A 23,815-nucleotide genomic window follows, 5' to 3' on the forward strand; every position below is an offset into this window, starting at 1 on the left:
CAAATTCAGCTAAATTAGGACCATTTCCTTCTAGTTGGTTCCAACTACCCTGAATTACATTACATAGCTTGAAAAACAATGTTTTCCTCAATAGGATGTGGAATCAAGTTTCCTGCAAGTTAGTTAATTTAAGATTTGCAGACTAAAAGGAGGCAGCAATTTTTATGGGCCATATATCCCAGGCTGAATACAGATCACTAGCACAGTCTCCTTCAGATTTTTCACCTGACTTCAACTAACAGAGAATGAAGAATACACATATCAAATTATAACACAGTACCCATTTTCAGCTTGCAATTCACATGAGGTTTGGCTACAAATCTGGAATGTTCCAGTGTCTCAATGAAAATATTTTGGTGTTTCTAGCTGAGAACAGATCACCACTAAGAATGCACTGTTAGTATCCTTTGGTTACAACTATCTGAAATTTCAGGCTGACAAAGATGATGAAACACCATTTAGAGCTCAACTATGCCCTTTTTGTCAACAAAACATGATTTGGTACACTGGACTGTCTCTGACTGATACATGTCTAATCTGCATTCTTGGCTTCAGAAACATAGAGCACAGTACAATTACTACCTTGCATTATTACTTACAATATTGCTGTTGATACACAAAGAATGATTCTGGTTTGTTAAGTAATTTATTATGACATGGAAGAAAGAAGACCGATTAAATGATTTACCATGAAAGGTCTAGTTTAACTTTTCAGCTGGCTCTACAGACACTATGTACAGGACAAAGATGGCTCTTTTTTCTAAGAGACAAACTTGGAAGAAGAAACGAGACATGCACACAGAACACCACAAGGAGAGGATTAAACACTACATAACATCTCAGAACTCCAGAGGACTGACTTCTGTCAAGTACTTTGACTGTTCCTTGACAACACAGAGTTATCATGTATGAACAAGTCACCCCAACTTCCACTGTAATACTTAAAAAGAAAAACAGAACTACTGTTCAGTAATTCATCTCATATCAAACCAGATTCTCTCAACTTGGGGACAGCAAAACAACACATATGATGATCAACTTGGGTGGAGGTATAATGAAGTTGCTTGAGATACAAATCTCTCTTAGTAGGAATTGGGAGTTCTAATTAAAATAAAGAAGTAACCAGGCAATCTTCCTTCCAAGACAAGGGAGAAAGTCTAAAAGAAACTTTCTGGGGAAAAAACAAAAAAAAGAGAGCCAGTGAGGGGTAAATGCTGCATTGAAACTAGAAGTACATTTATTATTTTTAATTTGAGGCATGGCTCCAGGGAAAAAAATCTTGTTAGTAGTAGAAGCAGATGCTGGATGCATTTTAGAGACTGGGGAACCATACAACAAAGTTACTGTTTCTGGATTAACCTGAAGTCTAGGAAAACAAAAATTAGGATGCACTGCATAGGTAAGAAGTTGTCAGAAACCTGATCCTTTTTGTAACCATATATTTCTTAACCACCTTCCCAATTTCAGGACAGGAAAGACAACCTTGTGGTATTCCACAACTTTAATGCAGGTTTACTCCAAAAAAAAAAAAAAAAATAAAATCAGCATCTCATTTGTGCAAGGTGTCTCCCTCATCTAGGCATTTTCCTTATACCACTGCCACCCATTTCAGCTTATTTGCTTCACTGTCTACTTTAGTCCTTCAGGGTGGAATGATAAGGTGAAACAGGGATATCAAAAGCTACAGAAAGGATACCTTTAAAAAACATAATCATGCCATTCTCTAAGGAAGAAAAATATACTAAAGAAACCAGCTATGGATTATATGCTGATTGAAGATGCTCATGACAAAACAAAATATTTGTAAAATTTCATGCACAATTAATTTTGCAGTACAATATAAAAGACATATAACTAATAACAGTGCAAAATTTTGTCTGTGGCTTTAATAATAGTTGTGATATGTTTGTGTGACAAGCCAAGGCAAAGGCAGTATCTGTAGAGCTTCTATCAGTTTTATGAATTCATGTACTAAAAGAAAAAAGAATGGATTTGTTTCATTTATCCAGTGTATTAATTTCATTCCATTCAGCACATTAAAGTGATCTGCAATTATCCTTAAGTCTGCAGGACCATTATATGATAAAGTAAACATTAAACAACAAAAAAGTCCCACCCAAACATAACTATCTGTTTTGGGTTTTTTTTTAGTTCTCCAAACCTTGTTTGGCTGAGGCTCTGCTTTTGGTTTAATAAGTTGGGTTCCAGGAGGTATCATTCCTTTTGGAGGATCTTTTACTTTCACTTCTAGTCCAGCATCTATAAGCAAACAAAGACTACATTTAAAAAAATATAAGGAGATATATCACTTAAATAGTAACTACAGTTTATCTGTGCTACAATTTAGAATATACAAAATAGACACTTATCTGTCTGCCAAAATCAACACCTGCTGTTGCTTCATGGTGCAAGGTAATAATTTTTGAACATTTCTATTTTCATATGTGGAAATTTACAGAGATGTGGTTTCATGCTGCTGTTAGATATCTGTCACAGTGTAGGTACAAAGCACTACCATGTAATTTTGTATCTTAATAGTGTCTGTAGGGTTATGTTTCAAGGTATGGTCAACACAGAGTCTAATATTTGAGAGGTGCAGGTGAAAGCTTCTGGAGAGGCAGTAGCTTATGCAACACTGTACTGCTACAGAAGCTAATTGCTACATGTGAGACAGATGTAAGAGCCTGAAAAGCCACATTATACAACCACACAAGGCCTGTAGTGAAAAAATTGGCATATTTAATTACCAATGCCATTAAAAATACGAAGACACTGGAAAGTGACATTCTTGTTCGTGAAGAAAAATACATGTAGTAAATACATGTGAAGAAAGACACAGAAATTTATCTAATAGATGAACATGACCCTGAGTAACAACCTTCAAAGAAATTGCCTCAGCAATCACTGTTAAAAGCAAAGAACAACATCTTGAAAAGAATAATCCTGATATAGCAATGGAAGTGTTGGTTTCACTAACATCCTTTTAAACAAGCACAACAGTAACAGAAGCAATCTACAAGCATCAAGAACATGAAAGGTTTGAAACAAAGAGAAACTGTTACCAGTACTTAAGCAGTCAAAAATGAACAGAATTATGGGCCAAGCATATGTACATCAAACCTTCAGGGGGCACAGTCTAATGACTGAGTCAGAAAGTTCCATTGCAGAAAAATGGCACAGCTAAGTATTAAGAGTACACTCCGATCTGTTTAATAATGAAAGTTAAGAGTTATATTTATCATTTCTAGAAGTTTACACAATGCTTGAAGATGGTAGAAGTTGTGTGAAAGTATAAGAGCAGTTGACTGCAACTACAGTGTTAAGTTTGCTCCAGAGATGACACACTGGAAAAAATACAACTGAGTGCATCACAGGCTCCAATGAAGGCAAATGTTCCTCTGTTTGAGGAATAGAGGATAATTAATAATAATACTTTATACATCTTATTTTCTGTAGTTAAAACATAAAACCAAATCTCATTCCATTTCTATGTGAGTGATGTGTACTTGCATTTATGAGTATCACTACGTGTTTACCAAAGGTGCTGGTCAGTATTGCAAAGAGGAACTGCTGGTGCTTGTGAACTCACCCAAACCCTCTTATCATATATAGGGTCCAGTTACACCACTTTGAGTGTTTCTACTTCCATCTTCACCATATCACCAGTAAGGCTGACATGAGAGCATTCATGACAGAGTATTTTGGAAGGGCACTCTTTCCACCACATGCTAGAGTATTGATATCATAGTGCAGTCCCCAAGACTGGCAAGATAACGAAAAGATTTCCAGCAAGGAATGAACCAAAATAATTTAAAAATTAGTATAAATAATTAAGAGTTTAGGCAGAGTCTCAGTTAAGACCACATCTCCTCAATTTTCCAGAACAAATGACAGTAAGTATTTCAGCATTGTCAGGAGCAATTTCACCTTCCTTAGGTTCTTCAGTGTTCGCTGGGTTTTTTCCCCTTTAACTCAACTTCTCTGTCACTCTCAGCTGAAACAAGACACTCCTCTTTCAACACTGAGAGTTGAGAATAAGAGTGCCTGTTTATCTGGTAATCTAACCTCATTATAAATACATGATTTGCAACGTGCATTCCTATTTCAGTGGGGTTTCTTCTTCTGACAAAGTGATTGAACTAGAAGGATTCTGAATGAAAACTTGGCTACTAAGTTTTGCTATGAACTGTAATATTAAATCTTAGGAGCATTAAAACAAATGTGTTAGTACACAAAGTGGAAATAATACAAATTTATGCTTAAATATAGTGAATATTAAGTACCTATTTCAATGCCATCTATAGTAACATGAATGGTATAGAGACCAACAGCTCCAGGAGTCCAGTTTGCACAGTATGTACCATCATTATTCACTCTGATCAACATGTTTTCACTGGGTCTAGGCATAAACAAAACAATTAAAATCAATCAAATATAATGATTAGTATAATGTTTATTTTGGAAACTACTCTTTTTTTTTCTAGCATCTAAATACAATTTTCCCCTTTCCAATGTATTAACCTCCTATTATTTACTATGAAAATGTAATCCTCTATGCCACATTTATTTATAGCAAATGATAACACATTCAAAGAGTAGCTAATACAAATAAGGAAACAACATTAGAATAATTAAGAAAAAATATTTTAAATATAATTGCTACATGTAAGAAAACATAATACTTGACTTCTGTGTTTCTACCTTCAGACACAATTATCTGTCAGTCATACCTGGAAGTCTGGGTGTAAGCAGAAGTCTCATGATATGTTAATTTAAGCTCCCTTCCAAAAGAAATTTTTAATGTTTACCTCTTTGGTGTTGGTGAAGCGAAACGCAGTTCTTCAAAGGAATAATTTTCATATGCCTATACACAGATTAAATTCAAAACCAAAACAAACAGTTACACCACTATCTTGAATAAAAGAAAGCAGAGCATTTTCTTAAAGAACACATCAATCTAGCTTTACACACCCCAGAAGCATTAATCAGGGACAAATTTCAAAACACAGAAATATATGTGCACACAGGAAGAGGTATCTTCACTGTCTCATTAAACAGCCATTTTTTAGATAAGAAAGATTGCTACTGCTAACAAAAACCTTGTTAAATCTTTGAATCTCTTCAAATCTGACTTGTATAAAACCCTTTTGAATCCAGGCAGTGCACTGAAGTCCATGTGAATACAAGAAAGCAAATAAATTGCATGTAAAACCTGCAAACCAGCCCAGGCACTTTATCAATTAAATTTCATATCCTTTTTCTTTCAACTCCAAGTGAAGACAGAATTCCCTGAATCTTGAGGTGATACTTCCATTGATTTCCACTACAAAAAAGACCTGGTTCACTTCCATAGCATCTTGTAAAATCACTGCTCTGAAAAGCCCCCTAAGAAAACAGAGCTAGTCCTAGGAGTGTACAAAGTCCCTCAGCAAGAATCTCTCTGGGCTGCAACAGTTGCTGAGTTACCAGATTCCCATGTTAAATCAGAAATACATAAATAATTTAAATAAATAAATAAAGGTAGGATAAGTACCTTTGAACATATATGTATATATGCCATTCTGGGTCCCTGCATAAGGATATAGTTTTGGGTATCAGTCCCCCAAGCATGTCATAATTGATTATATTTTTTTTTTCAAAGTGAGATTTTATAATCATATTTAGATGTTTGTATCCAGTACTGATAGAAGGTGCAGGCTGATGTAAAATGAAAATATCAGGGGACATCAGCATTTTGCACTGAAATTAGTGTGCTTAATAATGCAAGCAGGGGAAATAGAACTGAGTATGTACAATGCCTTGAATTCTTAAAAGTTTTGGATGGAAAGGACTTAGCTTGAAAGGAACCTTGGGAAGATTCTCTGGAAAAGCACTAAACACAGAAATCAAGCATGTTTCAACAAGAGAGACACTTTTAAATTTAACTTTGGTGTCTTTTTACTTTTATCTTTATGAAGGTTTATACTGTTATTACCTTCTGAGAGGATTTTAAATTAATCCATCCATTTTCATTTTCCCTTAGCCTTATTTCAGCTAAAGAATGACTACACATTAACTAGCTGATATTAAGCATTCCTCACTCCATCAAATCTACAGAAGAGTTTTTGAACACCCTACACTTGCACCACAGTAATTTATCCCAAGGCACCTCATACATTACAAGATATACAACTCCAAGAGTTTTGTGAGCAGATTTGACACCTATCACTGGAAAAGAAGACACCTATGGACAGTGGCTATCAGAAATATCATCTAAACCTTAACTTGGGATAAATAAATTATTTCTGCCTCCATTCAAGTCACTTTTAAAAGAAGCACCAAACCAAGAAGTGATGTTTGCACTAGCCCAAATAAAAATGCCAAAATCACACCTTGATATGCACATGATCTAGCAAGTTCTTAAACCATTTGTTGTACACTGCACTGATTTAATAGTTCTTTCACTGATCTACTAAGACACTATTCAGTACCCAGCTGCACTATTTACACACAGGTACTGCAGCACTATCCTTTGCCTCTAAAAGGTGCTAGTTTGCTGGTTCTGCCCCCACAACAAATCCATTCTGATTATGGTAAGTATTATCCTCCTCTACCCTCCTGGCTAATCCTGTCTCATTAAGCTGTGCAACTGTTAGCTGTACACATGTCACATCTCTTAACTGGGTCAGTATGGTACACATATCTAAATTTACTGCATGTGCTACAATGTACTCAATCAAATCAACACTAGCTGATCAGTTTTCTCTTCTTTAGAAAATGTCCCTGGCTAAGTGTCTGAGCTGATCCATTTAACAGTGGCTCACTTCATCAGATGCTGCTTAATACATATGCATTGCTATAGAAATCATTTGCATGCCTTTTTTACTACACTGAGCTCTTATTTTTTCCTGTTTTTCTATTTTACCTGCTTTAGTTTAAAGTAAGCATTCACTGCAACACTCCAACTCCATATACATAAAAATACTGGTTTAACTTTCCCTTCACCATTTTCATATGTTTTTATTTCTCCTGCATGACTCCAATTAATTTGTTAATCTATTTAATCAAAATCAAAGACAACTTTCCTTTTTATGCTAATCCAATCTAACTGCTTTAGAGTTTAACTAGTTGGCCCTTTTGATGTATTTACTTTATTGCTGAACTAATATTAATCAAAGTAATTTCCACTGAATATATTTTCAGATTGGGACCAAAAGTAAGCATACATTTTTCCTTCCCTACTGAATACCTTTACACACTTTGAATGCTGAATTTTATAGTTACATTGCCAAAATTGCAGTAACTTACCTTCATCATTGTAATAGCAATATACCGAGCTTCTTTTACTATCATTGGCTCATAGGAGGAATCCAGCTTTGGTGAAGGAAGCCCTCCAAAGGTCATATCACTGCTAGGGGAAACAGCTGTTGCAGGACTGCCTGGTATCCGCTGCACTTTTTTAACCTGTTCTTGTTGCAAAGATGTTTTTTTCTGAGAAACAGGAATAGCTTTGACTTCCACCTGTAAGAAGATGTGGAAGAGGGAATATGATATAGTGAGAAAACACACATTCTTTTCAATTTGATGCGGAGCAGTGACAAAGCACTTAGAGCCCTCCCTGTAAATCCAGCTGTGTCAAAACCCAATGTATATCTACACTTAACCTGCAAAGTCAAGCACAGCATCTTGGTAAGATGCCAACTGACTCCACCATCAGCACAGGCTGGTGTAATAGAGCACTCCCTGGCTGGCAGAACACAGTCTGCTATGCCTAGGGAAGTTTTCCCAGAACAAAAGAGTGCAACAAAGGAGAATGAGAGCCTTCCAAGAGAGTGCACAGATGTCACAGTGGATCATCATGGCCACTAGATGTGGATCAGCAATGGCCAGACTGGATCCTGGCCGGCTCTGCCACCTCCCAGCCAGCACTGCACGTTTATATTGTGCTCTTCAATGCATGTTTTAAGTGACTTTTTCCCCAGAGGTAGCACGGATCTCCATTAGCACAGGCAACAGCTAGCATTACACAATTTTCTGAGAAAGACAGACAGACTACCTGGAAAATAAGTTTGTATGTTACTCATCCGAAATCTGCAATATCAAATACTGCAGTTTTCACACACAGTTTTATCAAAATTTGATTTAATTAACCAAAAGTTACATCACTGCATTGCACACTGAATGAGTCCGGAAGAATAATTAAATTAAGGTTTTTTTACTTTAATATATTTGTGAACAGTAATTAAATAATAAAACCAGTAATAATTTTGATCATATTTTGACATATCTTTTTCCTGACTGATAGGATAAAATCACTACAGAGAGTCTTCCACTTGTTCTGTCACTAATTTAAGTCACTAATCACACAAGTTTCACTCAAGCAGTGTTTGTGACTAAGCTGGTTCTTGTGTTACTGTTGTAGAACTGCTGTTTATTATGTTTACAGCTCACTGTAAAAAACTCAATTATTACACCATATACAAAGAACAGATTTGGGAGCTTTTCTCAAATGAATCACGCCTTTGTAAAAAGTATTTCATCTACATTTGGGCTTGAACAAGATCAACTACTCCACAATAGTAGTGGTCTTTAAAACATAGAAGCAACCTAATTTATTAGAACAACATGAAAACCATTTTGTGTTCATTTTGTTTGCATTGCTTTACTACTTCAAAACAAGCAGCCCACTTTTACACATTCCACATAGATTTTATCCCAAAATGCGCAAAATTCTTCTAACTCTACCTGAGGCTGTCAAAAACACCTTTCCAGTACTGAAAAACAGTGGTTAACTGAAGAGGGTGAAGGCAAACACAGGAACACCAGTCCCTGCCGGTTATCCTTATTAACTGCAAGGACTACAGGAACATCCAAGTATTAGAAACAGAAAAGGCAAGAGTACTATTCTAGTCTAAAATAAAGTAACTATAAAGTAGTCCATCAATGGGCTTCCGATTCCTTTTTTCCATCACAAAGTCTATGGTTTGTAACACTCTTTCCTGGTTTACAAATTTAAAAATGGATTCTTGTCACTTTAATACATCACCACCATCCAACCTCACTTATGACTATTTATGCAACTACAAATGTGTAACTCATTACAGGCAAGTTATGAATTTCATGAAATGGTGGTGGCATAATACAATACAGAATTTGGCAGATCTGTGGATTTAGAGGTAAGAAAGTCTGATTACAATGAATTTATGAATGCCACTTTCTGTCCTATACAAGAGTATTCTGTGGAATACCTACAACAAAAACTAAAAGACAACAAGTTTAAGCAGAACAGCCAAGATTACAATAATTACCTTCATATTAGGAACATGAACAACTTCCCCATACTGGTCTTTTGTTTGTACTGTGATAACAGTTGGCCAACCACACCGGATGTCATCCTTATTCAAAATCAATGATGTTTTTTGAGGATCAGCATATGAATCTGGCTGCAGCCACCTAGAGCAAAGAAAACCATCCAACATTGAAATCTCTTACATCCTCCAAAAGACCAATTCTTACTCTGCACAAATGTGACACAGAGCTAAGAAAAGACACAAAACTTCTGAATGTCTACATACTTTTAACTAATGTACTAATGGAATCAACATAGCCAAACAGTTTTATTCAACTAATACTTAAAATAACCATGACAGTTCTATAGCCAGTTAGAAGGACAAGCAACAGTGCAGTTTTACCTTGCAAGTCGTCCACCACTTGATCCTGGTACACAAGTAATGAAATCTTCAAGAAATGACTGCTCATTGCTTTGTACCTGCAGGGGAAGGCTTCCTTCGAGAGCTTCCAAAATGGTTGGGGAGTGAGACAGTGCCAAGCCTTTCCCAAGAATGCCTGAGTGAGCTTTGCACACCTTTTTCGTTTTTTTTTGGCAGAGGTTGAAAAGAGAGACATAGAACAACTTTTCAGTAACATGTTCACATTTTCCCATAATGTGACACAATTGGTAAAAATATTTTGAGCATTTAAAACCATTCAAGAAGAATAAATTCTACCCTCATAAAAGCTTTAAAAAAAAAGCCATCTCAGTCTATTAAACAATAATTTATGCCAAAAGAGGTTGAATGACCTTGAGTTGAGGGAGATTCACCATTAACTCCCATTGTACTCAACAAAAGACCATCAGCAAATCAGAACAAACTGCAATTGTATTATTTGAGACTTGATTAACATCACTGCTCAGCTGAAAAAGTTATTTTATTTCTGTCATTACAAGGACATGTAAAAGATTGGTTTTGGTAACATTCAAAACTTGCCAAATACTGCAACTTCCGCCAAATAGATATTTTGAAATACTTGGTCATCTAATGTTCAATGTGACATTGCATGTATTTTTTTCCAAGCAGATTCATTATAAAAATTATTTCATTTAAATACTAAAATTCTGTATGACTTTCTTAAACTATCAAATAATAAACTGGATTCCATTCTACTATAAAAGCCTTACAAACTATTTTTTTCTGTAGCAGTCAGTTTCAATGCAATTATGTGCTTAAGTGCATTGCAACAGATAAAAAGCAGCAGCATACCTGTAAGGCAGCCTCTTCAAGTATCTCAAGATCCTCTTCAAACTCACTACCTGCTGGAAAAATAAATCAGTTATATTATCTACATACTGCAGAATATGAGATTCAATTCTGTTTTGTGAAGCTTTTTATACTACAGATTTCAAGTCTGCATAATTATGTATCATACTGTTCAATCAGCAGCTGAAATATTAATATTTATAAATAACATAGTAAACATGCAGTGTTGTGTAGTTCAGTGCATACACAAATGAACAACGTAAGTTACAGAGAATAAAAATTTGGTGCTTCTCTTTTAATCTCCAAGGCACTATGTATGGCAAGTCTTTGGATGTGACTAGATACTTTCAGAAAGATTTTGAGATGGTTTATGGGAAGCAGCATCTCTAAGTATGCAACAGCTGCTCCCTTTTAAGAGCTTACCTTTGTAAAATTATTTGAAAGCCTGACAAACCCTGCACAATTTTATAAATTATGATTCTTCCTAAAACACAAAACTCAAATACATACTATTACACAGTATTTCTTTCTCACAAATCCAATTCCAAAGCCTGATTCCAGGATGACCAGAATTGCCAAACACAGTCTTTTAACAGAAGGGTGAAACAGATAAGGTAACCATATTTCTACTCTCTTTTAAAAACATGCCAGGCAATTCTACTAGTCAGAAGAGAGTGAAATAAGAAAACCAAGGTCCAAGGCAATTTTTAAAATTCAAAGAAATAAATAAATCTAAAAACTGCCCTCAGAAATAAACTACTGCCAGATTTGATACAATTAAGAATGTATTAATACAAAATACATAAACCAATTTCACACTGCTGTTGAAGTCAGATCTTGGTCACAAGACCAGATCTCTCTCTTGGGAGGAAGCATCTTAAATTCACATCTTGAAGCGGCAAGAAGGAGACCAACCATGTGAACATGGTAACTTTAACACTATTTGGGCGTAACTCTCAAAGATACTTTTCCTAATATATGAAGAAATCACTTTCTGGTCCATCTTCCTTCAGAGCAAAATAGGCTTAACCTTGTCAGGTCCTTCAAAACACTTTTATTCCTAATATTTCTAGAAGAATACTCCCACAAATATTTGACTTTGCACACTGATTATACCCACTATGACAATTACTAAAAAGTAAAACTGTAGAAATTATAACAAAGTTTGAAAAGTCTACTAAAAACCTTCCTGTGTGTGCATTACAAGGAAGTCTTTCATATGATTATTGATTCTGTTATTCTATGTAGGTTTTCCTTAAGGAACACTCTTCCACAAATAAGATAAAAGGGCTCTGCAGATTAAGAATGACAGTATTAAAGAAGCATTTCACTTGCAGCAAAAAGATAGAAGATACATAAACTAGGATGCAGAAAAAGGAAAAAAAGGTCTGATCTAAGGCATATAAACCTTGCTCTAGAAAACTACAGCTTTACCACTTTTTCTGCCACAATGTTTTTCTGAGACACCAAGCAAAACATTTAAAGCAAAATTACACACAACTGAAAACCATTTTAAAAGGCTGCACAGTAGTTTCCATTTGCAAATACTACCACTGTTGGCTACAATTCCCCAGTTTTGTTTACTCAGAGGGTCTAGTGGTCTTGGAGAGAAACAATACACTTATATAGCACAAGCACAGTAATCCTACCAGCAACATTAAGAGACTTGGTTGAAGTTCTCGAGTTGATGTTAGATCAACAGTCAGACAAATCAACTGCCATTAGATCAGTCATCAAGAAGCTCCTTAGCAGCAATGCACCTACCCCGCCTCTCTCACACATCATAAACCACCACATTTGTATGCAGCTGTGACTGCACAGGTAACTTCACAGCATATTTTATTTCAAATTTCTATGGGATAGCATAAAGTCAATCTATCTTATTTCAGGCATTTTAACAGAACAAACATAAAAAGCTCCCAAGAGAGAAGTACAAAGTATTGCAAAACATGGGAGATTAAGTTTTGAGGATTTTAATCTTTTTGTTGTTGTTGCACAGAACAGCAAAACTAAGAGAAGTCAACAAAACTAAGGAGCTTGAGGAATAAGAGAGGAGGGCACTAATTAACCTGAAGAACTGCCTGTACTTTGGAGAGCAAAATACAGATCTACTAGTGCAATTGAGGTGCCTCTTACAACAAAGTAAGAAATTTGTAAACAATCCAAATACATGAGCAAAATATTCAATTAAAAATACAAAGAAGGTTTTGTTATGAAAACTCCACACTGATCAGTGCTCCCCTGCTCATTAATCCATGCTTCCAGAGTAACAGTATCTGAGCTTTGATTTGTGCCCCTAAATTAAAATGATCAGAGATAACCTATTATAAATTATGAGCCTGTTTTTCCTATATGCTGGTGCTAATAAAGAGAAATTATAGTACTCATAATACAGCTGTATCATTAGAAGTTCTAATTCCATCTCCATATCCACTAATTTCCACAAACTCATTTTTCCTTGCATTTTAAACTGCAATGGGTTACTATAAACCTCTATTTGCAGCATTTGCAGCATCTGCTCCAAAAGATCTCTTTTCTAATTGTAAAAAAAAAAAAAAGCTACAGTAGAAATACTATAAGGTCTACAGACAAAATGATCACTTTCAACTTTAAAACAGTAATTTAAAGTTTTGCAATTCAATGCTGCAGGTATTTTTTCATACAGAGAGGTGTGACATATGGGGAGAAAAAAAAACAGTGAAAGAGAAATACAAAGATGATACCTGCACATTTATGAAGTACCACAAGGAAACTGTGGGACACACCTCACACAGTCATACACTACCTGTGGATGGGGTGAGTTCATTCAAATTTAAATGACCAGGTCTCCCTCCTCCCCATATACACACAAAGGGAAAAAGGTAAGTAGAAAACACTGCCAGCTTTATTGTTTGATTAATTCACTTTGAAGACACAATTTTGTATTATCTCTAATTAAAAGCAACAATAAGATTTGAATATACTAATTCAGAAAACAAAGATGAAAAAATGAAGTATGTTCTTACCAATAGGAAGTGCTAAATCTTTCTTCATCAAAGCTGCTGCACACGATCCTCCTAAATTTGCCAGTTCTTTCTCCAGCTGAATAATACCCTTTAAATTAAAAAAAAATTTAAAAATTAGTGTCTCAGTCTCAGAAAATAGGACAATAAATACATTTTTATGACAATGTTTTATATTAAGAAATACTCTATGTCCCACTTTGAAGCCTCTCAGCAATGCATTTCTTGTCATACAGCTACTGCCATGTTTTGCTGTGATACAGGACAGTGTACCAAAATTTTTAGAATAAAAAGGTATGTCTGAAAACAATTAGTTATAACTACTCTTTAGATGATTGACTTAAGGTGTTGGCTAGCATGTTTTAGCACTGAGCATTAAAAACATGCCAAGCAGCTTTGTTTGTAAAAGCTTTGAAGAAAACGAATGACATATGAATCTACATGGGTATTTTTGAATAGAAATAACTTTTGCTTAAACAAACACAGACTAATTAGATCATCTGTAGGAATTATAAATCTGAATCTGCTGAAAGCCAGTACCACCACAGATACTAATATTATGGTATGTGTTCTTATCTGATATGTAAAGAAATTCCAAAGAACCTGACATTCTGAAAATCTGAAGACATGATTTAGCTTGAGCAAAATCCAGAATAAGATGAGGTAAATCTTCTGTGAGGGCTGTAGTGTAAGCAAGATGCAGACCTTGCAAAATCCACATGAAGGAACGGGGCCAAAGACTCCCAGGACAAGGGAAGACTTATTTTTCTGGATGTAGTATAAAACATATTAAATGTTTTCAGTAATCTCTTAAAATAAGCCAAAAGAAAGAATTGGGTCAAAGATGTGATGAAATCTTATCTTCCCTTTGCAATAAACAGTGGTGGAGATGACTCATGTCCTTAATGGTAAAACGAGGAGACCACTGGGTAAAACCTGTGGAAGGCTAAATGCACACAGCATTTCAAAGGAGTCAGAGTTCTGCTGTAAGTGAGCACTGGAAAATAATGCAAGTATGTCATTCAACAGGCAGTGACAGTAAAAAGCCTCACATCTTGGATCTCTGATGCAAGATAAGGCCAGAATTTCAGGAAATCTTATATCCCATTGACATACAAGATAAAACCACACTATGTTTTTGCAGAGTGCCACAAACCACACAAAAAGCCATTTCAGTAGTATCCTGATTAAAGAATTCCAAATTAATAATGCCCTTACCAAAAAAAGTTATTACTTTTATAGAAATAATCTAAAAATATTTTGCTAATGTCACTCAGCCATAAGTAGAAATACAAATTTTTTACCATGCAAAAATTCATTAGGTGATTTATTAGGTGAAGCAATTACAATATATATACCTCACTTTTTCCCTTACCTCATCACTTCCCGGACTAAATTCATATCCAATTGCATAACATTTGAAGCCATAAAAACAAGCTTTTTCATCTTTCACATAGTCTGATGCAGTCTCCAGAGAAAAAAGTGCTTCATTCCCTTAGAGAAGTAAAAGGATAAATTAAATTAATAATATATTCCTCTTCTTTTTGTGTGTTTATTTTACATAAGTATATATGAAACCCAGCCTTTAGATGTAAAATGTAATTAAAACCATGGGAAAAACAAGCAGATCAATACTTCAAGCAAGAAATCTACTACAGACATAATTTACTTGCCAGCTGGGATAAAGACCCTTCTTTAACTTTGTTTGCCAAAATAATTCTGCAGAAAAATCAAACTTCCTTTAACTATTGCAGTAACACACATAACCAGTAATTACATCAGTATCTATGCATTACCTGGCAATACCAACACCATGGTAGGCCATCCTGAAGATCCAGAGAACTTTTTCAGTTCTATCCATGAATTAAGGTTCTCATGAACAGAGGTATGCTTTGGTCCAAATCCCAGGCTCTGTGCAATTCTGACAGGAATTAGTAAACGAAGAACATCCTCTGACTGAGCAGTGCCACACTGAGTGTCAAACTCTATTGTTATCCACCTGACACATTCAGGAAAAGTCACCTACAACAAAGCAACAGGTTAATCATGTCCCAGCTTTTGGGGTTCTCTTTTTTTTTTTACATTTACTTCTTAATTTGCATTTGGTCTTAACTCTGATTTAGCCTGCAGAAGCAATTTAATTACATAATCCTGCAGAATTGTTTTGCTATTTTTTTAAATGACATTAACCTAATTTATTCCTTGAAATTTATGTACATCTGAAATACTCTGCACTTTACACAATTAGAACCCTGTGTTATAACTTAATATTCTGTTTAAGTATTTGCACTGGCACCACTTGTGCTTTTAAGAATTCTGCACAGGTTCATTAAACAAAACAACCACCGACTACTATGCATACTGAACTCTCAGATACCTTTTTCAAACTCCAACTTCAACAAACAACATCTGTTTTGTGCAATCCCAGAAAAGTACAGAGCAGCTGAATTCCACTAGTGAATGTGGCCTGCAGTACAATAGCATATAGCTACAGAAATTCAAATGCAGTAACTACTAAACACAAGGCTTTAGACATGCTCCATAAACTTAGGACAAAAGTAAGCACTATTGCACCAAGATGACCACATGGTAGCTGCACTTTCTGCAGTGGATGTCTTGCTGTCTCACAGGACAAGCACTGGAATAGTAGAATAATAATTTATGTCCTGTTCAGGCTCTAGATTATAGGTTTGCTACTTCTGGACATTAATTTGACTGGAACTGACTTTATGTATTCTTACAAAACACTGTTTAAGCATTAGGTAAAAAAATCTGATATGTGATTACATTCTCTATACATAAAGACTTTGAACTTCACAACTTCTACAGTTAGAGCAAAGAAACTCTGCATGACAGCAGAAAAATCTAAGACTATGCAAATTTAGGGATTTAGAGCAGATACCTGAATTAGGGGGTTAAAACTTCACTATTTTCCACTATACTTGATGTAGACTTTTGTCCAAAAACCAGTACAGCAATAATATAATGTCTTCTATATTGGAGAATATTAGTTATCATGCACAGCAACAATTTTTCAGATAGCAAATGCTGACTCAGAAAACTCATGTGTAAAGCTTTTAAGAAGCAGCATGTGCACTTAGAAATGGTGCTCACCTTATAGTGTGTAACAGAGGCAGGTTTGTAGGGGTGCTCGCTTTCAACAACAGCATAGTGATTGGAGGTAGTACAAGCTGAAAGCCCTTGCTCTGGCTGGTTTCCAGTGGTGCTGTCTGTAGACTGATTTGGGTTAAAAGCTGGAGGGGCGTATTTCTGATTCAGAACTGCCACAGAAGGAAGCAGCTGTTGTACCAGGCCAAAGACCTCAACAGCAACCTGTAACATAACATCACATTTGTTATTAGAACGTCTTATAAGTCGGTGAAAACAATACTCTAATACTTCCATTTCTCTTCAGTGGTTGTATGAACATTCTCAGAACATCACTAGTAACAATTCATTAAATCATTTTGCAATTCTGCATCTACACAATCCTGACAGAAAAAGCAGCAGTACATTAATCTTCTCTTGGAGCCCTGCCAAAGCTGAAACAAGAATCTGCATGTAACTGTGACATTCTTTCCCTAAAATAGCTTCTACTAAAATCTTGAGCATTAACAAACGGGAAGCACAAGTTCACAAAAGTAAATACCATACTAAAGCCAAAATCCAGTTATACTCTATAACCATATTAATATTTATTTTAATATTAATATTATGCTCTCTGTGATCTTCACTACATTTTCTAAGCAGATGAACACTTCTACAGCAAAACACTTGGTTATTTCAAATCTCAGTTCCATGAAGAAACAAGGTAACTAAATTCTGACACTGTCTTTCATGACATGTCTGCTAGATTTTAAGTGGTCAGCTCTATTTCCTCCCCCTTGAAAAAGAAGTCAGAAAACATCTTACAGCTCATGCGAAAGCAATAAAAGGTAATAGTGCATACTAGCTAAGGATTATTGACATTTGTATATCTAATAGCAGATCTCAAGAGTGTCCCAGACCAGGCACAAGCAAGAAATGCCATAGCACTGGAAAGAAACGTTCCTTTATTTACAGCTGACATCTTTCTAACGCTAAGTTTGACAGAAATAATCTTAATTTAATGAGCAAATGCTTCTGCTCTTTACTGTAAAAATAATATTTATATAACATAAAAAAACCATTTCATCTCCCCAGTGTTTATCAATGAGTTGTAAATTACATTCTCTTCATTCCTTATCTTTTCCTACTAGTAAAGCCTCTCATATTTATCTGCTTCCTTAAGGTATTTTTGTTACCATGTTTTCAAGTCAAGTTAAAAAAAAAGGCATTACATGTTTTTTTTAAATTCTTGTCTCATGGAAAATTCATGACTCATTAAATATAAACCCCTAATTTAGAGAATAGTAAGAAATCAAAATGGTCAAATTTTCAGAGTAAACATTTTCCTTGCATTACTACATTGATACATTTCTTCAGTAATTTCTCTTGAGAAGCATACCTTGGGAATAGCTGCTGCCACTGGTCCTATGTAGGCTATGATGAGGGGAAGCAGCATTGAAAACAGACTGGAAGAGCTGAGTAACTCTGGAATGTCTTCAGCTAAATAAAGATAATTAGAGCAGAGCTATTATTAATAAACATGCTTTGGTTCAAAGCACATCTTATTTTTCTGGTTTGCCCCTTGTAAGTTAAACTTCTATTTCTCAGACTATTTTTACTTCAAATTATTCCCATTATTTAGGCACTGTTGAATTCTGAGTCTGCCAAGTCCACTCAAGATAAATATATCATTACATATAGTTCTTTGTTGAAAAATGTCTTTCTCTTAGAGGATTATTTTATTGCATTCTTTCCCATTTTGTGAAACTGTGTTCATATTTTCTACAGTATAAAAGTTAGCACAACAGTCCTCCCAGCCCTTCAAAATGAGTTTTATAGCACTATGCAATATTCTGAACATTTTGGCTACAACGGCTGATACATACATTTCTCACAAAGGGATGTTTAAGTGCTTATATATTAATTACATTAACCAGTCCTACTGATGACAACATCTGTGCTAAACACTGAGGAAATTTGCAACTAACCTGCCATAAAATATCTTTAGGATATAAAGAATCTTACCAGCTTTAACACAATGCTTGCTAAATTGATGAGCAAATTTATACAAAGTATCTGACTATGCTATCACAAGCATAACTCAAGGATATAAAAGTTACTTATAGTTTGATACCTACAGGAATGAAAGGTTAGAAAAATATTCTTTGGAAAGCAAAAGAAAAACATCACAGCTCTTGTATTCAGGTCATATTCTACTATTATGGCTTGCTAGCAAAGTAAAGTTTTGAAAAGTATAGTAAATTTTCTCAAGTCTTACCATCTACAGCAAGAGCTCTGTGCAACAAATCTTTGGCTGCTCGTACAACAGCACTCACAACAGAAAGGGCCCTGCTACAGTTTTTGTCCTCTTCATTAGCTTTGTTCAACAGCTGTGACTGCAGATCGCCATCATACTCACTCCTGGACAGTGGATTAAGTTAAAGTAAGTTCACAAACACAAAATTACATTAAAAACCTACTGATTAATTTTTGGCATAGAATAAGCAAAATAATTTTTGATAAAGCAATAAAAATCCATAAAGAAACCATGGAGGATATTTTGGAGGAAATGTGTCACTGTTAGTCCTTTGCAAGAACTTCATTTGGCAAAAAGTATAAAAAGCATTTTTCTGCAATGTTTCTTTTTTCTAGATGCCTTTTAAACCACACAATTAATTGCTATGCTCTTCCAAAGCCAGTTTCCTGTCTTGGTAAAAACAGAGCTATGTCAAATGCTTCACAGAAACAAGTAAAACTTCCTCAAGGGATATTTCTGCATTTTCATAAGAGACAAAGATTCTCCCTTCTTATTTCAAAGATTAATTATGGCTTTGAAACAGTCTTGGGCTTCCCCAAGACTTACCAAACAAACAGTTCCTTCTTTTAAATCCACTCTGTATGTCAAATTAGGCTCTCTTAAACAACATCAAGCATGCAGCCATTTCAATAAGGTTTGATTTGCTTTTTCAAAGCTATCAAATGACAATTACAAACTAATTCAACCCTTCAATATGATAGTGATTAAGCCTTGGCACAGAGAAATAAAATCACTTAGTCAGCATGTAAAACAAAATATACCATTTGCTTTGGGATATATTACGTTTGTCCAGTGCATTATTTCAGGACTAGCACTTCAGAACTTTAAGAAATTTTACTTTGAGCAGTTCAGTGAACAAGGATCTCTCCTTCTCTGTCATGAGAACCAATGACTCATACAAAAATATTATGTTTCTTCAAAGTGTCCTAGAATTGTAGCTTTGCTGTCAGCCTCAAGCCTTTTTCATTTGAACTTTTTAGCTGCTGATGGTAAGTGCAATTCAACTGAGTACTTTTCCAACAAATTCCTCCAAAACTTTTCTCTCCTTAAAGTGTGTTAAACTTCTGTATGTGGTCTTTCATATGCCTAAGAAACAGTTTCTGTTGATATCTGAGCAGCCTCCAAACAAAATGAAGTGTGACTTTTACAAGCTGCTCTACAATAGTTGACTGAACATTTGTTTCTTTGCTGTAAGCAAATCAAAACTTCAAATCATTATATATCAAACAGTGAGTGCTCAAACTAAGTCCATAACCATGCAATAAATAAATTTATCTTGTCCATATGAACTACAAAGACATTGTGATTACAGTATAGCAGGTGCAATTTTTTTCAACACAATTTGTTCTGTAACAGTTCCAAGTTGTACCACCGCTCTTTTGAAAGCCTCTTTGAATTTTTTCAGTTGAAACTCAAAAACCTGAGACTGCTCTGATCTGAAGACAGGACTTTGGTGTGGGGTTTTTTCATATGCTAATTTACCATTGTTAGAATGCCTTGAAGTTTCCATTACTGAAATTATGTCCTTTGCTTTTCTGAAATCAAAGAAATTGTTATTTCTCTTTAATTTTCTCTTTTGCCTGTATAAAAGCAGACAATCTATGAGTGAAAATAGATGTTCTCCATGTTTGTCTTTCATCCTTCTTACATAATGATGCTTTCCAATTAAGATACTTCATAATAAAGTCCAAGTTTCCAGGAGACTAAATCAATTAAAGTATCATGACCTGCACCACTGCTATTCCATTCTTTCATAAGTAATTACTGGTTTTATTGACAAGCTGGATCTTTGAGCACAATCTTACATTTTAAGGTAGTTTAGAGCTATCCTATATCTTCAAATATACTATTACTATAATTTTGCTGGCCACTTTGTTTCTTCATATTTTACCTTCTTTAAAACTTTAAGAGCAATATATGTTCACATGCTTGTTAGTCTAAAATACATCAGTTGGTGTACTATTACTTTTTTGTATTTTCTACATCTTTTATTATGTAGGTACTTCTCACACAATGAAAGATAAAAGTAAATTATTATTCATTGATCCTTTTATTCCTTCCATCTTCTGGTAATCAGCCTTGTACTGTCAGTTTGAAAATCCTGCCTTTACACAAATCAGGGTAAGCACCTCAAACACAAAAGCAATGCTTTCTGCAAAAGCATTACCACAAGTGAATTCCTACTGTCAACCTGAAAGGCTGAAGTAAAGCTCCCCTGCAGGACCAGCAGATGTTTCAGCTGATTTTCTTCTCAGGCAATTGCAATTTCTCTTTTTATACCTTTCACCTCTAAGTAAGAGAGGAGTTCCTATATAAATAGATCTTGCTTCACTACCTGATGCAATTTTTTTTGGAAACTGAAGAACTGAGTAAGTTGGAGAGATAAACATGCCAGTGAGTAATCTCTCAGATATCTCCTATAGTACAGAAAAACCAGAAATTGAAATAGTGCACCTTACGAGTTCCTCATATTTAGAACTTTAAGGTAGTAAACAATGGACCTCATAAGAAGTCAACAATCACGTTATTTGTCAAATTCAAAAAAAAAAAAAAACAGAGAACCTAAAACAAGACTGGAAGAGGCATCACAAGCACACTCTGGACACATTTATTTCTATCACTTGTTAAAAACAGATGTGGTATAATAGCACTGTGATGGTTTCGTTGACTTTTCTTAGAAACGAATGATTACACCACACAAACCTGTAATAAAGGATCTGTGGGATCTGCCCTCGTGTTTGGTTGGTGCCATTGCTGCTCAGACTGCACGTACTGAATGTGAACGTTACACCGTCCGGGCACTGCACCGTGGTCATGCCCCCATCTCCATTGGCAGTCCGGCTGCCATAATTCCGCAAACGAACCGCGTACTTCACGTTTTCCTGAGAAAGGAGAGCAAAAATAGGTTACAGTATAAAATAGACATCTAATGGCTTCATGGTATGTGAAAGTTAATATTTTACATTAATACTGGAGAGCCTGGAAAGTCCCGCAAAGCACTCTACAAATGAAATAAAACAAAAAAGGTCCAGCATGAAACAAAATCAGAGCTGCTCCATGTTCCCAAATTATGAACCATAACTTAAAATTACTACTAATTACTTTAATAGCAAGCAGATATCCAAGAAAATTAACTATCAAGTAGCAGAAAAAAATTTGCATTTTCAAAAATATTCTAAAATTACTAGGCAACTATAATCTATCATATGCACTTATAAAAATCATATGCACTTGGGATCTAATTCCTTCTAGCTAAAGGATTTGGAACTTGTAATTTACAGGTTGAAGTTGAGACTTTATGAAGAACACATCAAGATCAACTTATGAATGTGCATCCAAAAACCCAAACAAAAAACACTGAGCACTTCAATTTTGTTATCTAAAGAAGTTGTATGAAACCTACAGATGTGATTTTATTTTATTTACCTTCAGTGGCACAACTTTGTCAAGTCTGATTTCAGCTATGTCACTAGGAGAATCATCTGTGGTGTAAGTTCCTTTAACCAATTCTAAAGAAGTCCATCTATGAGAATGAGTTGCATCTCCAGTATGATCACTCTGATTCAAAGAAACAAAGTAATTTTAATACATTTATAATGTAAATACATGACACAGAAAATTGTGCAACTTATGTCTCATTGCATAAATTTTTACACATGGCATTACAAACAAAAAGATGAAAAACCTGCTCAGAGTCAACAGTAAAGCCTTTCCCCTAAAAAGGAAATTGCTGAGCAGAGAGGTTAATTTCCCATAGTAACCTATGCTTGTCCTTTGGAAGAGATCAGAATCATCAGTTAGAGTGAACAACTGTGTGTAAAAGAACAATAATTTTGTTTCATTACAAGAACCCAGAAGACAGTTTTATGCTGCTTCTAAGAGAGTACATCAACAGCACATGAAACATCTGTAGGCACTGTCTGATCATGCTGGGAGGCTATCATCCTTTTCTTCAATTTTTGGTTATAACCTCATTTCTTAATTTCATTCATGGTTGACAGGTAACTGTACTAATTTATATTTATCTCCAGAAAGTAAAGAGCCCATGACACTTCAAATATTACTTGTAATAAAGGAAGAGTTCACAACAATAACCAAGATAAGGACCCTACTAGATATGGTATGAAGCTTGTGGTAATACAAAAATCTTCACCACAAGCAAAAAGTCCTACTACCAGTGCACTGTTTTACTGGTAATCTAGACTGAATATGAATATGCCACTTTGTAAAACATACTCTAAGAAAACCTCTGAGGTTACTTTTGTTCAAATTGTTTTCCCAAAAGTAGTACTTACATCATCAACTAATACCTCCAACTCATACTCATGAATTCCTCCTCCACCATAAACAGAAAATCCTACTACAACTACACCAGGTTTGTCAACAGAGAAACATATGGCATCAGGGGATCCATTCCCAGTATTCCAGCTTCTTCCCTGACTTGTTTTAGTGAATCGGTTTGGAGTGGATTTGACAGAATGGAGAGAATTCAGTCCATCAACCTGCAGAAAATTAAATACAGTTGTCAGAAAATATTCACTGCTAAATTTTAGACAACTTTAATAAAGCAAAGTGAATTACCAGATTTTTCAACTGGGTAAATTTAAAAGTCAACTCATAAACCACAGAAGATGCCACTATTTAGCTTTCTATTTAATACTGACTAAAAAGAAAGGATTTCTGATAATTAGAAATTAACTAGGAATAATCAGAAATCCAACTCGGTATTTTAAAGTATTTAAATATATATTTTATGGATAAATTAGCAAAAAATATAGATTACCTGTACTGAAAGAAAGGTTAGGTATTTCTGCCTTAGGTAAAGGTAAGGTATTTCTGCCTTAGGTAGAGTCAAGATTAAGAGAGGGCAGAAACAGATGTTACATAATGGT

At 35.0% G+C, this 23,815-nt stretch overlaps 1 protein-coding gene across 1 annotated transcript in view; it reads right to left on the bottom strand.

Annotated features, from left to right (window-relative positions):
• The window catches only part of MYCBP2 (MYC binding protein 2), a 175,269-nt gene that overhangs the window by 58,429 nt on the left and 93,025 nt on the right, over nucleotides 1-23,815 (bottom strand). The window contains exons 35-50 of the mRNA XM_059466971.1: nucleotides 23,219-23,425; nucleotides 22,350-22,481; nucleotides 21,627-21,805; nucleotides 18,885-19,027; nucleotides 18,006-18,106; nucleotides 16,634-16,852; nucleotides 15,316-15,541; nucleotides 14,895-15,013; nucleotides 13,523-13,610; nucleotides 10,521-10,570; nucleotides 9,672-9,844; nucleotides 9,288-9,432; nucleotides 7,288-7,500; nucleotides 4,809-4,864; nucleotides 4,284-4,399; nucleotides 2,162-2,259 (exon numbers count right to left, since the gene is read on the bottom strand). Of these exons, the coding sequence (XP_059322954.1) occupies nucleotides 2,162-2,259; nucleotides 4,284-4,399; nucleotides 4,809-4,864; nucleotides 7,288-7,500; nucleotides 9,288-9,432; nucleotides 9,672-9,844; nucleotides 10,521-10,570; nucleotides 13,523-13,610; nucleotides 14,895-15,013; nucleotides 15,316-15,541; nucleotides 16,634-16,852; nucleotides 18,006-18,106; nucleotides 18,885-19,027; nucleotides 21,627-21,805; nucleotides 22,350-22,481; nucleotides 23,219-23,425 (2,265 nt within the window). The remainder of the gene's footprint in view (nucleotides 1-2,161; nucleotides 2,260-4,283; nucleotides 4,400-4,808; nucleotides 4,865-7,287; nucleotides 7,501-9,287; nucleotides 9,433-9,671; nucleotides 9,845-10,520; nucleotides 10,571-13,522; nucleotides 13,611-14,894; nucleotides 15,014-15,315; nucleotides 15,542-16,633; nucleotides 16,853-18,005; nucleotides 18,107-18,884; nucleotides 19,028-21,626; nucleotides 21,806-22,349; nucleotides 22,482-23,218; nucleotides 23,426-23,815) is intronic.

Source organism: Ammospiza nelsoni, chromosome 2 (assembly GCF_027579445.1).
Source record: "Ammospiza nelsoni isolate bAmmNel1 chromosome 2, bAmmNel1.pri, whole genome shotgun sequence".
NCBI lineage: Eukaryota > Metazoa > Chordata > Aves > Passeriformes > Passerellidae > Ammospiza > Ammospiza nelsoni.